This window comes from Protopterus annectens, chromosome 7.part1 (genome assembly GCF_019279795.1).
Source record: "Protopterus annectens isolate FY-2018-M chromosome 7.part1, PAN1.0, whole genome shotgun sequence".
NCBI lineage: Eukaryota > Metazoa > Chordata > Ceratodontiformes > Protopteridae > Protopterus > Protopterus annectens.
In genome coordinates, this window is record NC_056740.1 from 196,837,446 (window position 1) to 196,854,835 (window position 17,390).

The 17,390-nt window shown below is 36.3% G+C and overlaps 1 protein-coding gene across 2 annotated transcripts in view; it reads right to left on the bottom strand.

Moving 5' to 3' along the window:
• Nucleotides 1-612: 612 nt before the first annotated feature.
• SRGAP3 (SLIT-ROBO Rho GTPase activating protein 3) overlaps nt 613-17,390 on the bottom strand; it is a 2,107,662-nt gene continuing 2,090,884 nt past the window's right edge. For both annotated transcript variants that reach the window (XM_044078646.1, XM_044078643.1), the window contains exon 22: nt 613-1,685. In XM_044078646.1, the coding sequence (XP_043934581.1) occupies nt 1,269-1,685 (417 nt within the window). In that variant the 3' untranslated portion in view covers nt 613-1,268. The remainder of the gene's footprint in view (nt 1,686-17,390) is intronic.

Here is a 17,390-nt window from a genome sequence, read left to right on the forward strand (position 1 = left end):
ATTTAATGCATACTTTTGTTTTTGAGGTTTTCTTATTCTTCAATCTGCAATATTGGGTGCATTCTAAAGGGGGAGATACAAAAGAGAAAAACAGGACAAACAACTGCATGACCTGAACAAAGACAAAATAAACCACGCCTACAGTAGGTAGATATCATGGCGAAGAACTTGTGCATATTTTACTTCTTTACAAAGGTAGTGGAATACTACCTGCTTCTTGTATGTGCACCAAACCATTTCATTGTACAGTTCAGAAAGTGCAAAGATCACCAATCAGATTAACAGTGATCTGATAGGTCAAATATGGCTCATGCGTTTCATGCACAAGCAACAATGAATTGAGATTGAGACCCCCTTTTGGATAACACACAGTTCTAGACAAAGGGATGTCACTTTCAGTCTCATTGCCTGTTTACTTCTACTCTGTACAAGGTAAATATTACAAAAAAATAACTACTAATAATTAAAACATAAGTTACCCTAGATATTTTATCACAGGTTCCATACTGGTTTGTTTGTTTTTTAAGACAACTTAGCTTTTCTACACACAGATATATATATATATATATATATATATATATATATATATATATATATATATATATATGACACTGCTATGTTGTGGCTTACATACTTAGAATTCCTTATTCTACATTCAAACAGGGAAGGACTGAACTGTTTTTTTTCTATGTCTATGTACACCACAAGACTGATAACGAGAGGTTTCAGCTTCTTATAGATAAAATGTCTGTCCATTCCATCAAGTAAACCCAGCCCCCCCCCACACACACACTGCTGTTTACCTCTTTCTCTGGACCAGCAGTTGAGCAAGCAAGACATATTAGTATACATATATATATATATTGTTTGCCATCTTGTGACAACATTTTTGGAAACACTTGTATATACTGTTTGCACTAATAATGCCTGGTCTAAGAATCTGAGGTTCCATCCAAAAAAAGCTCCGAGACTCAGTGAGTTTTATTTATATTCCAGTGGTGTGCTGTGAGTAGCACATCATTGCCCCAGATGACAGTTTTACTTCAGTGTTAGCTGTAATTATGTGCACAACAGTCTTAGAGCTGCAGATGGTCGTTAACTTTAAAAGATCAGCAGCCCCCTTGCTAACAGTTGTTAATTAGAACTTGGCACTGCAGCTGCTCCGTCTGCTCATGAAAGGAATGATGGGGCTGTTCTACATGACAGCTGCAGGAAGAAGATCCAGGTGTTGTTCATGAAGGCCATGCTTAAAGAAAAGTTGTTTGGTTTTACATAGTGCCAGATTTGTCAGTGGAACTGGTAGGGAATATCTTTTCTGTTGGTGTCACAGCCGGACTGCCCACTCCTGAGCTACTACTGCTACTAGATCGGTGCTGTACTGCTGGTCTGACAGGCCTCATTGGAGGAGGTCTAAGCTGGGATCCTATAAGCCGTGCAGAAAGGGCAGGCTTAAAAGTGGTCATCATTTCTGTGGTGGAACTGCTACTGCGTCGTATGGCGGCATCAGGATCACGAATCATGATAGTATGAAGTGGACTAGCTGGTTCTGAGTTCACTGAACCAAGTGGAGGGTTCTTCATTGGTTCCAGTGTGTCAAGTACAACATCTGGTGCCTGCTTCACAGTGTTTTGCCTCTCTAGTTCTCGCAGCTCATTCAGTGCTGTGCTCATGGTCTTCTCTATATCCTGCAAAATAAAAAAAAAAATCAACAGTAATGCACACTGCAGCTCTAAATAAAAAAAAATCAACAGTAATGCACACTGCAGCTCTAAATAAAAAAAAATCAACAGTAATGCACACTGCAGCTCTAAATAAAAAAAATCAACAGTAACGCACACTGCAGCTCTAAATAAAAAAAAATCAACAGTAATGCACACTGCAGCTCTAAATAAAAAAAAATCAACAGTAATGCACACTGCAGCTCTAAATAAAAAAAAATCAACAGTAATGCACACTGCAGCTCTAAATAAAAAAAAAATCAACAGTAATGCACACTGCAGCTCTAAATAAAAAAAAATCAACAGTAATGCACACTGCAGCTCTAAATAAAAATAAAATCAACAGTAATGCACACTGCAGCTCTAAATAAAAATAAAATCAACAGTAATGCACACTGCAGCTCTAAATAAAAAAAAAATCAACAGTAATGCACACTGTAGCTCTAAACGATTCTGTTGTGCACTTTGTACATAAAGAACAAGAAAACTTTTTCATGACCTGTACCCTTGCTCAGATTCTAGCTATTACCACACATCCCCGATTTGCTGAGATGTACTTATACAAATTTATTTCTACCACTGCCTGCTGTGAAATATGCTTATCATAACAATATTCATTGTATATACTTCTCCTGCACTGTTGACATTTGCTTACTAAGTTTGTGCAAGACTATTGACTGCAATGACATTTTCTTAAAATTATCCAAATACACACTGCTAAAAAGAGCTCTATCAGGGTAAGTCTTCCATACAGTGTATCCGTCTCAATAGCAGCATTTAATTATACATACAAAAAACAGAGAGATCTATAGATTATGTAATCTGTACCTGTACTGATCATGGCAAGCCCTACTACCACCATTCAGATAAATCTTCCTCTGGCACTACTCAAAGGTCAAACACATTAAAAAAAACCCACCATAATGAATTGTATTTTTAAATGAATGTATATACAGTACAGAGTTGATTATACAAATTAATTGTGACCTAGGGTAGTTCGGATAATCAAATTGTTTGGATAATCACACATATAATTGAACCAGGTAAAAAACATGTAAAATCTTGTTTTTTTCTGCACGCAGGAATACACTTTTCAACCATTCAGAGATTCCAGTGGACAATGAAGAATATTTTTACACACGAGCTGGCTACAAGTTAAAAAAACATGCTCAACTAACCCAAATGACCTTTAGTACAGTTTTTATTTAGAGCTGCAGTGTGCATTACTGTTAATTTTTTTTTATGGAAGACTTACGCTGATAGAGATCTTAAAGCAATGAACTCTCTTAGAAAGAGCTTATTTGATTGTTACGACTCCACACTCATATGCGCTGCTGCTTCTCAATCAGAACTTCAGTCACTAACCCAAATGACCTTTAGTACAGTTGAAAACTGGCTCCTACAAAGACGTCTTATCCTTAACCCCAAAAAAACAAAAATGATACTATTTACCACCACCCGCAGAACCTCCCCACTTAACTTTACTATTACTTCAAATGATGGAACTATAATATCTCCGGAACCAACCACCAAACTACTCGGGGTACTAATAGATAACAACTTGTCCTTTGAACCTCACATTAATAACACCATAAAAATAGTAAACAAGAAACTAGGTTCCCTCTATAGAATAAAACCCTTTCTTACACCTCCAGCCAGGGTTACTATTGCTCGTACCCACCTCATCTCTACCTTGCTCTATGCCTGCCCTATCTATACCAAAATATGTAGAAGTAATCTGAGTAAACTTACATCCTCCTACAACAATATTGCCAGATTTGCAGCTGGGTCCTCCTATAGAACTCATCACTGTATCAATCTGAATCAGTTAGGATGGTTAGAGCTGCCAAATTTAATACTTTTCAATCAATTAATAGTAGCCCATAAGATCCTGTATTTACCTCAAAATACACCCATACTTACATCCCTAGTCATCCCCTATAATAACCTCAAGACCTTACGCTCAGCTAATAACCTACTTGTACAAATATCAAAATCCAACAACTTAGCTGGTGACACCTTGTTCTCCAATACAGTAGGTAAAGCCTGGAACATCCTCCCAAGCCAGCTAACCTCAATATCCTCTGTCAGCTTATTTAAAAGCAAGCTTAAACCCTACCTCAAATCACACTGGCTATGCCCCTGTGTTAACCAAGACTAAGTACCTAACTATTAACTAGACAACCACAATTCCTAGCCTATCATGATCTTGTGTTGTCTCACTAATTTTTAGTGAGCTTAACCTTCCTTAGGATTTTTTCTCATGTAAATAAGTATATACAGTGGAATGATCAAACACCTTCATATAGTATCACAACCTATGCGTTAAATAACACTAGAAATCCATCCTTGTTTGCTGTTCTTCTATACTCTATTGATCTCTAGTGTTTTTCTTTCTTAGGTTTTTGTGAGACCTCAGTATCTCTTATCATAAATTACTAGGTGTATCTAATTTTGTAATATGTTATAAGGATTTGTACTACACCATTTCTAATACAAATGTATTAGTCTTATTAATCTATTCTTAGATAAATTTTTCCTTTTTCCTACTGAAATATAAAATATATAATCTTAGGCTTGTACTATAATTGTTAAAACTTATGTACCAAATTATACTGTTATTGTCTTTGTCTTGACCTTTTATGTTGTTGTAATTTGTGGAACTTTTCTCCCCGGGCCTCCACTGAAAATGGACATATATCCAGCTGGACTAGCCCGGTCAACAAATGTAAAATAAATAAATAAAATAAATAGGCTACAAGTTTGCCCTCAAACTGCTAAAGAAAGACTGACAGTGTTGTGAAACATATATTTTTATTGTACAGTAATTCAGATCTAAACACAAAAATACATATGAGTGATGCTGATTAAACAGAATGACAGGAGAACGGATTCACCCACTTTTGAGACTAACAAGAAAAGAAATGCTTTGAGCTGCTGTCAATATTTCTGAGTCTATTCTGCAAATTCAGCAGTGACAATTGTCTGTTGAAAAAGGAAAGCCCTGAGATAAAAGCCCTTGAAGGGGGAAGCAGAATGCACATACAAAAGTGAATGGGGTTCTTTACTGCTAAGAAGCTTAAGACTGTAAAACAGATGTACTAAAGAGTGTCTATAGCTTTCAGTACGCAGCTATGTGATTTGCATGGGCATGTTTCATGCATGTCTTCTTGAAGGCAGTCTGAATAAACATGTTATAGAGATTAAAATGCATCATAATGTCTGTGTTTACAGAGCATTATGACAAACATAAATTAACTAGTATTAGAATGAGAAAAATCTATTTCTGTACTGATAAATATATCTGTTTTCAGGAGTTAAAGTGTTTAGAAATAAGGAAGTACAATTCTAAGTGAAAATGATCCAGCTGCAACCACCGGGAATTATGTCACTGCAAGACAATTTTGCAGAAAACTTGAAGCTGTTGATCAGGAAATTTATTTCTTATTGTAGGTGAAATAGCCAAGAACCTTGAAAAGGTACAATATACTTAATTTCTACATGCCGCTGGGATGAAGCCTTAAAAGTATTTAATGCTTTTGTCTTTCCCGTAGGGTAGAAATACAAAACAGCAGCAATTACACAGAAGTTCAGGAACTATTTTGAGTTTAGAGAGAGCTTACTTTTTATCATTTGTTCTTTGTAAGAGCACAAGGTCCTACAGAGACAGTAGATGATTATGTTAATAGGCCAAAGAATTGAACAGAAGATTATAGATTTGGTGAGTTGCAAGAAGAAATAATGCAACAAGCAGTAGGCTTTAAAGGGACATTAGCAAAGTTGTGGATTTGTGCAAAGAAATGAAAATTGTAAGTACACAGTTAAAAGAATTATCTGGGGAAATGCTTGAATATACAAAGTATATGAAAAAAGGAGATCCAAATAAAAAGACAAAAATGAGAACCAGAATTAGAATATATTAAGAGCGAGACATAAGCTGCAGAGAAAATATGGTGCAGTTAAAATTCAGTCATCTGTTGTATGTATGCAAGGAACCTTTGCCTGAATTTTGTATAATCTTTGTTAGAAGGAACCATTTTCCAAAGCTATATAAAAGAAAACATGGAAGTGTTTAAGAGTTTGCATGTTTTGAACAAAAATATGAAAATGATGTGTTAGTTGTTACAATTAAAGTGAAAACGGTTAACAGATGTGAAATATAAAAAATGTGACCAAGACAGTGAGACAAGATTGAAAGTCAGTCAGTTGGTAAGAAATGTTGGGATTTAATAATCATAAGACTGAATTTAAACCAGATACAAGTATGTATATCATTTTTTGTGTGAAGTTACATTTGAAGCACTGGAGTTTACAGAAATTTAAAAATTATTATATGCTCATTGTCAATGTATTTAGGACACCAAGTATAAACCACTAGGTCAAAAGCTGATGATGTGAATACAAAAATAAGAAGTACATAATTCTGTTTCAAAGTGTAGCACTTGAATGAGCTGATTCTCTTAATATTTCGGCTTTTAAGGAAGCTAGGAATTGCAGTGTAAGTTTATTGTGTGAAAGCTAAGACAGAATCATACATCTCAACTGTCCAGATTTTCTCTAAATGTCCAGATTTTTGCTTCATATTTTGGTCTGTTCATAACATTTGTGTTTTTTTTAGCAAATTCTTGAGGACTGAAGTCACTAAATAATGTTAGACATTTGAATTTCAGACTTCATGTCCTTCAGAAAATATATGCTAATGCAAAACCCGTTATTTTAGCAACCTAGGAACTTTCTAAGTTTATAAGAACAAACATTAAAGTCTGCTCCTGATCCCCTCTCTGTTGTATTTCTGCTTTGTCCACATTTCTTGTACTAAGAGGTTGAGGGGTATGGAGAGAATGTACTTCTGTGCACATTCAAGAACTGTCACACAATCACAGAGGCACTTTAAATATAGGACCACTGCATGCTCTCACATACCAAGTGCTTCTACTTCATTTGCTTAAATCTGAACAGATTTTCCTGCTCTGGATGTTTGGGGGCAAGCCTACCTGACCCTCCACGTGGGAAACAAACTGCACATAACCTTATTACTTACAGAGACCTACTCTGGGTGTATATCGGAACATCAAAACAGCAAAATATCGAATCACGTCACATCGAAATGCTTACATCGAAACGTAAAACATCGAAACATCAAAAATCACCAATATGCAGAGTGAATGTTAAAAACAAATTACTACATGCAGGGAGCAAGACCCCCTGCATACCCCAGACCCCCTGCCACTTCAATATTCCACTTTGGAGATCGCACTTCAGTGGACTACAGTGCAGAAATGGAAGATTTCCATTTCCTACACTGTAGCGCAATCTCGGAGTTGGTATATTTAAGTAGTAGGGGGTGTGGTGGGTGTACACCCTTATTGTGTTATGTTCCCATTGGAAGCTGTCACTGACAGCCTTTCAATGTTTTGCTGGTTTGATGTAATAAGTTCGATGTAACAGGATTCAATATTTTGCCGTTTCGATGTTCTGATATAAACCCCCTACTCTAAGGTCATAGAACAGTGGAGAAAGGAACAAAATTAGAGTATGAAATCTACTCACCTTTGAGGAGATGAAGTGGTAAGCATGAATGCTTAAAACATAAACCACAGTCCTTGAATACTGTACAGAGCCATAATAATGATATCCTTCGTGACTATGGCAATTTATTTAAGGGTTAGGATGATTTGTCAGGAAACAATCATATACTTGTAAATCCTGATGCTAGGCTAGTGATTCATTCTTTAGGGAAAGTGCCAGTAGCTCTCAAAAGCAGAACACATCAGTAAGTAAACATAGTTGTCACTAGGAAACTATGAATTCCAACAAAATGAATGACAGTATGGTATTATTTTTTAATAAAACAAGACAATATTTATATTTACATGGCTCTAGAATGAATAAATACATAAATGACCAAACAAAAACATTACCCATTGCTTACAGTTGAGGTAGTGTCAGCAATGGCTAACACTAAATTATTTTCAGTATTAGATGCAACCCAGGGATTCTCTCAGATAGTGAAAGAAAGCTCTAAATTGTCTGTATTTAATATGACATTATGAACATATAGATTCGTTAGATTTCCTTTTGGTATTTTGATAGAAAGAGTGGTATTCTGCAGAGCTGTTGCACATGTATCTAAAGGTTTGGAAAATTTTGTTAATGTAAATTATGATATCTTAGTTTGGATTCAGAAAAATGAAAAATATGGTAAGAAACTATACAACTGCTTACAAGACTGACACAGCACAGTTTAAAGTTAAAGGTCAGGAAATGTGAAATAAGAATGATAAATCTGAAATAGGTGTCCCTTTCTAACATCAGAGCATAATTCAAAGAAGCATAATTCAAAAAAGTCATAGAAATTGTGAAAATGACTAAATCAAAAAACAAGCAGACATTACAGAGGCTCTTGGATGTGGACATTTGTGCCATCTCTTCACAGTCATAGTTGATACACCATATCAGAATGCTTATGTTTGACTGGCAGAATGAATACAAAGTCTAAAAATAGTGCCTAATTTGTTTTTTGTCAACACAACGAAGACACAGGTCATATTTTCACTTTCCAGTCTATCATTTCAAAGTATTCTTATCATAAATATTAGATTCAATTTAGTGCAAGTATGCGTATTTTCTTTTTTCTTGCACAGACAAATACATATCACAAAACAAATCATAACTAGATTGGCAGAATCTGATATTATGCATTATACCTGTTTTTTATTTGTGAGGGAGCCTTAAGACTTATCACTTTGTAAATTAAACAGTAAGCAATACATATGTATTAATTTTTCATTATACCAGAACAAACATTGCTATATACTGCTGTCAGGAATATATACAAACTTAATTTGTCAGTGAATCAAAAATTAAAATTTATATATACCTTTGCAGGGAAAGTATGTAGCTCATGGATAAGCTAACCAGCCATAGTAATATTTCTGTTTCTGCTGAACACCTTGCTGTGCAAATTAGATATTTGGCATTTATGCAGGATGAAGCAGAACAGAAGATGCTGGCAACTGTTTCCTCTTCTTGTCCCCATTAACAAGTCTGAAAGTGAATGTGCTGAGGCTTGAAGTGGAATGTTTCTGCATTCATGAAGTGTAAGACCATACTCGTGCTCTGAGCTAGCAGCACTTTTTCTTATTGATGATCTTCACTGTTTCAATAATTCTCTCATGTGGTGGTGCTGCGGTAGCATTGTCGCCTCACAGTAAGACGTTGTCCTGTTCGATTCTCAGCTAGAGCGTCTTCTGTGTGGAGACATGCGTAAATGGGCGTACCTTCATTGAAAGTTGCGCGTCAGGGTTGGCAACTCGGCACATAAAAATCTACTGCCAATCATTAGCGGACTGGAGTTCCGCTGTGGCGACCCCTAACCGGGAAAAGCCGATAGACTCAATCATCCTAAATTTTGGTCCAGGCCTCAGTTTGCCTTCAATGAAAGTGCACCTTGTAGCCATATCAAATTTTCATCAAGGTGCAAATTCTGCCTCTCTATCCTCACTCAAAATTTGGAAAACTCTGTTCACAGGCATGTTTTTACTGCATCTCCCACTCCCTCTTAGGACCTGGATTTTACTCAGGAAAAGTTAGCACACCATTATTTTGCACCAACCTTCTTTACTGATTTGAAATTTCTTACTTGAAAACTCCTTTCCTCATTGCAGTCAACTTGGTCAAATGAATTTCAGAGTTGCAGACCTTATGCACTCATTCCCATACTTACTTTATATAAAGACAGGGTATCCATTAGAACAGCTCCTTCCTTCATGTTAAAAGTCGCTAGAAAATCTAATTTAAGCCAGTCTATCAACCTCCCATTATTGTTCCCTATTTATGTCATCCATGGGGAATATCTGATGTACTGCATGGATGTTCACAGGTAGTTTAGGGTTTTATTTGGATAGAACAAAATCCACAGGAAGAGACTATCAACTTGTTTTCTTTTTCTCTAAAAGATAGAGTGGTAGAGTGTCTAAGGTAACCTGTTAGGCTTTCTCGTGGCATGCAATTCTGCTACCAAAAGTGTAGCTAATCCTTACATGAATACCCTAGTGCTAATATTACCAGCTCTATGGCTACTACTCAAGCTTTCTTTAGGAATACTTTGTGGATGATACTTGTGAACTTCTTATATGATGAGCACCTCTGAACACTTCTGTGAGACATGACAATCTGGATGTGATCTCCAGATTCAGGCGTGTATTTGGAATTTCCATAATCCATGGTATTCTCCCTAAGGAACTATTTGAGAGGATAAGCTTGGGACTCTGCCTTAGGAGAGATGGAGAAGACACTCCCAGCAGCAGATGTGAACATTATCTACTTACCATAATGACAGATCTACATTGGCAGTTTCATCTCCATTATTTCAGAGTCCTTTTAGACATCAAGACTGCTTATTTCACATTGTTTGTATATTCTGCCATACACAGATGTTTTTAGAGATCTGGAGAAGGGTTCTTAGATGCTGAGGATTGTGGGAAATGAGGAGCTGCTAAAGTAGCTTGGGAAAGTTTTCTGAGCTAGGTTAGGTCCTGCTGGTCTTAGTTCTAGAGGTGACAGAGATGAAACTGCCAGTACAGATTTATCATTATGTAAATATGTAACTTGCGTACCTCAAAAATTAATTGTTTTGACCATATTTCCAACACTCTCTGTTAAGGGGTGGGCATGTACTATAAACACTTCTGTTCAGACCTGTCACCAGCTTACACTTATCAAGGGTACACATCCACAGCTTTTAGTAAGGTGAGGACTTGTTCTTTTACCAACCTGCTTTTTGTTTGATCTCTTCTTATACCTTAAAATGTTTTCTCTTATTAATGAATTATGCAACTCACCATATTTATAATCTTCAGTTATATTCCTTACCTTAGTCACATAAGTATTTATGTTTACTCAGCTTCCTGTGCTCTTATAAAAAAAATAATGCAAACAAATGCCAAATTGTTTGTAGGTTCACAAAACCTCCTCTCTGAAGTAGGATATTTTACCCTTCTTGCCTTCAAGAAAAGTAAAAAAAATAAATAAATAACAACATTTGAGGGTTATCTTCCAGTGGCATGTAGAAATGTGGCACACTTTATCTTTACAGATTTTCCTGCTATCCCACTAACAGTAAGGAATAAATCATAATTTTGGATCTAAAGATTCTAGTTTTTGACTAAGTTTCATTACACTGAGAAAATTTCTGTTGATTATGAGTGATATTCATGGATTTTGGAATGTAGTAGATAACACACCCCTTAGAGTTGACCCAGTAGTAAAGGTCTTAGGGATACATGTAGATAGTAACCTAGCCTTTGACCATCACGTATCTAAAGTGCTGAGGAAATCATTCTATATTTTGCAACTTATAAACAAAGGTATGGCATCTAAGTCCAAGGAAGTCATTGTTCCACTGTATTTGGCATTCATCAGACCTATCATTGAGAACAATTCCCCCTCTGGTATGTACCTATCAGGCCTATCCAAAAATTGGAACTTCCACAGAGGTTCCTCAGTAAAAGAATACAGGGCATAAGTAAAATGCCCTATGCAGACCATCTCAAGGCCCAATACCTGTATTCTGTCTCCTATAGGCTTTTGACAGGAGATCTATGCATGGCATACAGGGCATTATCAGACCCCACTGTGATGGACCTCCTGTATATTCACAAAACAAACAGCACCAGAATTACCCATTCTAAAGACTTAAACCTTGCTTGTGATATAACTAGGACCTGGTGGAGAGATAGGTATGTATTCCACAGACTACCTCATCTATGGAACAGCCTCCCCATCCATGTGAAGCAGAGTTCCTCCCTAAACCAATTCAAGTGCAACCTGGACAATTGGATGGGGAACAGGAAATTCATCCCCGGTTTGGCACCCATGTCTCTAATGGATACAGTCAGTGTGTAAATGGTTCATCTCACATACCCCTGCTTACTCTTATCAAGGGTAACAGAACTTGTCAGATATTTGGGATGCATGGCTAGGCTTAAAAAGGCCCTTGTGGTTGTTACCCTAGTAAACACGTATAAACCTATGAACCTATAAGGGCTTGTACAGTGTAAAACCTGTGGACAGCACACCTGTACCAGTTCAGAGAAATCAGTGCACAGGTGGGCTTCCACATAAATGGTCTTTTCCAACTGTGAAAGCATAGTACAACATACATGGGCTATACACACAAATCACCACTTTTGATCATAAGCAATAAAAAAGACAGCAACATCTGAATACCTGCTGGTTCAGGTAGGTGTAGCCTAGGGGGATACCAACCACATTTCTGCCAATGATATTGCACTCCTGAAAACAGTGAATTCCTCCCCACCTAATGTGATACACTATAATGAGAACTATTAATGAGCCAGGAAGGCTAGGAAGGAAAATGTAGAATGAACGCAGCTCGTCCGGGGAGAATCCAAAAATCAGACTGAACCATAAACTTCTCATAGAAACATCAACAGTTTATTAAACCATATTCCAACAGGACAACAAGAAGGTTAAGCGCTTTCAACTGGAACACGTGCCAGTCTTCATCAGAACCACTAAACAGTATTTGCCGTTGAACATAAATACCTGTTAAACCTGCGTTTTTTAAAAAAACGCGCCAAAATCTCTTAAGATATTTAAAGTGACAGCACCATTTCAACATTGCATATGTGACAGCTTTAGCGTCTAACTATAACATGCACATAAAACACATAAAAAAAACTCAAATTATACTAAGATGTAAAAAGTATTATAATGAATTCTTCATGAATAATACTGTATTAGCTTGGGTAATGTTCCTAACAATATTACGTAGATATACGCTCATATCTCTCATTGAGCTATAAACTAGCTAATATGATGAAGCTCTATGTATACAAAGTCTAAACCATTAAAAATCACAAGCATAATCAAAAAATATATCCCCAAGACTATATACTACTGTTGTTAAAATACTAAATACTAAATATATGTATAATTATATGAAAATGTATACATCTTCTTTACACTACATGTGTATAAATAGTTGCAATTGAATCAATATTAAATTAAACATTTATTTAAATAAATATTAACCACAAAAAGGAAAAAACATAAATAACATAAAAAATCTATCATGATGAATGTGTAAATGTATTGTTAGACATAAAATATGTATTATATGGACTATTATGAAAATATGATATTGATTAACCTTAATATACGTAATAAAAATGAATATTAAATATGAATATTAAATACTGTATATGTATATAAATAATTTTTAAAAACTTATTGTACATATGAGCTACTATATTTCATATGTATATTAAAAATTTATTCTATTAAAAATTGGACCAAATATAATTGATGTCTTAACTAATCTCAACGTATGTGTTCTAAAATATAATTAATAATAAAATTTGCAATGATAAAAAATGCTGTTAGCTTAGCTATATTTCAATAAGAAAATGTTTAATCACTCATGAGGAATGGCTTGATGTTGATAGAATCGTTAAGGCCTGGGAACCTAGTTGCATCAGTTTTAATTTGCCATACACTCTCTTTCAATGCTAAATTGTTCTTCCAGTTACCTTCTTGTATATCTATTTGATCAATAATGGCGAATACAAAACTGTGTCCCTCTCCTTTATCTAAAATATGTCTGTAAAGGGCATTTTTAGTGTCTTCTTTGCGTATTTTGTAATAATGTTCGTAAATACACTTTTTAATGACCCTTTCCGTTTTTCCTATATAGTATGCCTTACATGCATTGCAACTGGCGATATAAACCACTTGTTTACTGTTACAGTTACCTCTCAAACATCTAATAACTGTGTGGTTTATATCTTCTAATATTATTTTCTCTGCTTCATTAATGTAACAGCATTGTCGGCATGTTCCACATTTTGTACTTCCACTCTTTTGTTTGACCAATGAACAATTCTTTGTTTCTGTGTATTCCAACATTCTCTTAATGTTAGGCGCTACCTTATGTACATGTATATAACATGCCGACAATGCTGATAGTGAATCAGGAAGTGAAACAGATTAGCAAGGTTGAAGTAAAGACAGCTATGAAGAGGATGAAGAATAGAAAGGCTGTTGGTACAGATGACATATCAGTGGAAGCATGGTGGTGCTTAGGAGAAATGGCAGTGGAGTTCTTAACCAGATTGTTTAATGAAATCTTGGAAAGTCAGAGGATGTCTGAGTAGTTGCAGTAACTACAGAGGGATAAAACTGATCAGTCACAGCATGAAGTTATGGGAAAGAGTAGTGGAAGCTAGGTTAAGAAGGGAGGTGATGATTAGCGATCAGCAGTATGGTTTCATGCCGGGAAAGAGCACTACAGATGCGATGTTTGCTCTGAGACTGTTGATGGAGAAATATAGGGAAGGTCAGAAGGAATTGCATTGTGTCTTTGTGGACTTGGAGAAAGCATATGATAGTGTGCCTAGAGAGGAGTTGTGGTATTGTATGAGGAAGTCAGGAGTGGAAGAGAAGTATGTAAGAGTGGTACAGGATATGTTACAAGGGTAGTGTGACAGTGGTGAAGTCTGCAGTGGGAGTGACAGATCCATATAAGGTGGAGGTGGGATTACATCAAGGATCAGCTCTGAGCCCTTTCTTATTTGCAATGGTGATGGACAGGTTGAGAGACGAGATCAGACAGGAGGCCTCATGGACTATGATGTTTGCAGATGACATTGTGATCTGTAGTGAGAGTAGGGACCAGGTTGAGGAGACCCTGTAGAGGTGGAGATATGCTCTAGAGGGGAGAGGAATGAAGGTCAGCAGGACTAAGACAGAATATATGTGTGTGAATGAGAGGGAGGATAGAGGAATTGTGAGGATGCAGAGAGTAGAGATGGTGAAGGTGGATGAGTTTAAGTACTTGGGATCAACAGTTCAGAGTAATGGTGAGTGTGGAAGAGAGGTGAAGAAGAGAGTACACGCAGGGGTAGAAAGGGCAGAGAAGAGTGTCAGGAGTGATTTGTGACAGATGGGTAACAGTACGAGTGAAAGGGAAGGTCTACAAGAGGGTAGTGAGACCAGCTGTGTTCTATGGATTGGAGATGGTGGCATTGACAAAAAGGCAGGAGTCAGAGCTGGAAGTGGCAGAGTTAAAGATGTTAAGATTTGCAATGGGTGTGACAAGGACAGTCAGGCTTAGGAATCAGTATATTAGAGGGTCAGCTCAGGTTGGACGGTTTGGAGACAAAGTCAGAGTGGCGAGATTGCATTGGTTTGGACATGTGCTGAGGAAAGATGATGGGTATATTGGGAAAAGGATGCTAAGGATGGAGCTGCCAGGTAAGAGGAAAAGAAGGCCTAAGATAAGGTTTATGGACATGGTGAGAGAGGACATGCAGGTGATTGGTGTGACAGAGCAAGATACAGAGGACAGGAAGAAATGGAAACAGATAATCTGCTGTGGTGACCCCTAACGGGAACAGCCAAAAGAGAAGATTAATCTACAAAACTACTCACATTAGTGGCAGGTCTCACCAGCAACATTGTATGCCTTAATGTTTTGTTTAAGATGACATTATTTATAGGTCAAACAGCTGTTATTGTCATTAGTTATAACTGCTGCAGCAAACAATCATTTATATTTCAGAATGTCTTCACATTACCAATGGTATAATATAATTTTTATGACATACACTGCTAGCCCACACCACTCCCTACGTGACAGTATCACATTCCATTTTTGCATCTTTAATGTAAACATGAAAATATCTTATATTGTTCATAACTTTTGCAAATACTCACTTATAACTACAGCTCTGTACATTCCTAGGCAGTTTCACTATGTGCATGGTTGGTAAATCATGTCAGCTTACTGATGCTGCCTTGTGCTATAGTTTTATGTATGTACCAGGACTTCAGAAATGAGATTTTGGAATGTACCAGGACTTCAGAAATGAGATTTTGGAATGTGCCAGGACTTTAGAAATGAGATTTTGGAAACACTGATGATTATACTTATTTCTGGAGTATAGGGAAATCTCCTGTAAAGACAAATATACTCTTACAGGATACACAGAAACTCTGATTTTCTGATGAATTTACTATTCTAGGCAGCAATTAATTAAATTAATTCAACTTACAAAAACAGTGAAGTGAATACAATTCTCACTCTGCAAATAGAGGGACTGAAAGGCATAAAACAGCAGCCACAGGATCTCATACTCTTGAAGAACATCTTACAAGACATTTTGGGTGATAAAGATGAACTTCATTTCTAGGTACATTGAATACATGTAGACAATATTGACAAACAGCCATGGTCCCTCTAATATCTGTGCGGGGAGTAAGATTAATCCAAGGCTTCATAACCAGAATAGAAGACACATTGTTCTTTCAGAGGTTCAGGTGTCCATTGAAGTTTTCTTTCAAGCCCCTGGTGAAAGTTTTCCCTAAAGATGCTGAGAAGAGTGAGCCTCTGTAAATGGAACATACCTTTCTACTTCACTCTTTGAAAATGGTGACCTGTATGTCAGTTTGCTAATCTATTGGTACTGGCAACAATGTACAGAAGTGATAGTATGCTAAAGCAAATATAACTGCTTTCAAAGAAAAAAGTGACAGTCTGAATAAAGCTTCAATTTGTCTTTCAAGAAAACAAATACAAAACTGTATTAAGCTAAATAAGATGTCAACATTTCTCCATAAAACTTTATCTGTTGCTTCCAAATGTATAAAATGTGCAGATTGAAAACAATGAGAATTATGCTGAGTATGTAACTGCTTTTAGTAGAAATGCAACAGACATCTTAGAATCTGAAACTAAACCTGCTTTTCAAATGTGAACACATCTGCCGTGCTTAAATATTCAAGAATGCATCATCTTATTTGGACTCTCCGCTAAGTTAAAGACAATAAAAACAGAAAAACATAATTTAAACCGAAGAAAGAAAATTCTGGCAAATTTTTAAGTAGACAAAAAACTGCTAGCTGGTTAGTTACTACTTTCTTTTAAGCTATGTATGCAGAATACATTCCTGGACAAAGTTTAAGCTGAAATCCATATGGCTGTGACACTATGAAAGTACTTTTTGGATTTAAAAGTTAGAGGTAGATAGAAAATCAATTACATCTTTACCTACCACTTGTAATAAGTCCAGATAAGCCATCTATCAGTTTAAATGCATTATTTGTACTTTCTTTGGGCAAGTTTATAACTGCATATTTCACTTTACAAACTGCATCAATTAATTTTATTTATTTAAATAAAATATTTAGCTTCTAAAGCATGTGGCTGGTGATTAACACATCCCATCATAGAAAGGTACTACTACACTTTTTGATTTCTCAACTGCTGGTTTTCAAAATTTTGTTACCATGCCAGTATTTAACAGGATGCTTCTGCAGAGAATATGCCACAGGATGATCCTCTGGAACCTTCTTTAGAAGACAAACATGAAACAGAGATCAAAGAAGCTCTCAGCCAAGAAGAAATTGGTCTAAGGAGAGACTTGCTTAATCAACAGAGATGGATAAACGTATTACAATGGATGGATGAAATATATTTCAGAAAGTATGCATTAAAAGCCTTACTTTATAAAACCCAAGCATACTTACCTATAATTGCAGGTTCTAAGATCCTCATGTCTGGTTAAGCCTATCATACTTCGGACCCCCTCCCCCTGCACAGCTATGTATGTGAAGTTAGAAAATCACCTTCTGAAACCGCCATTTTTC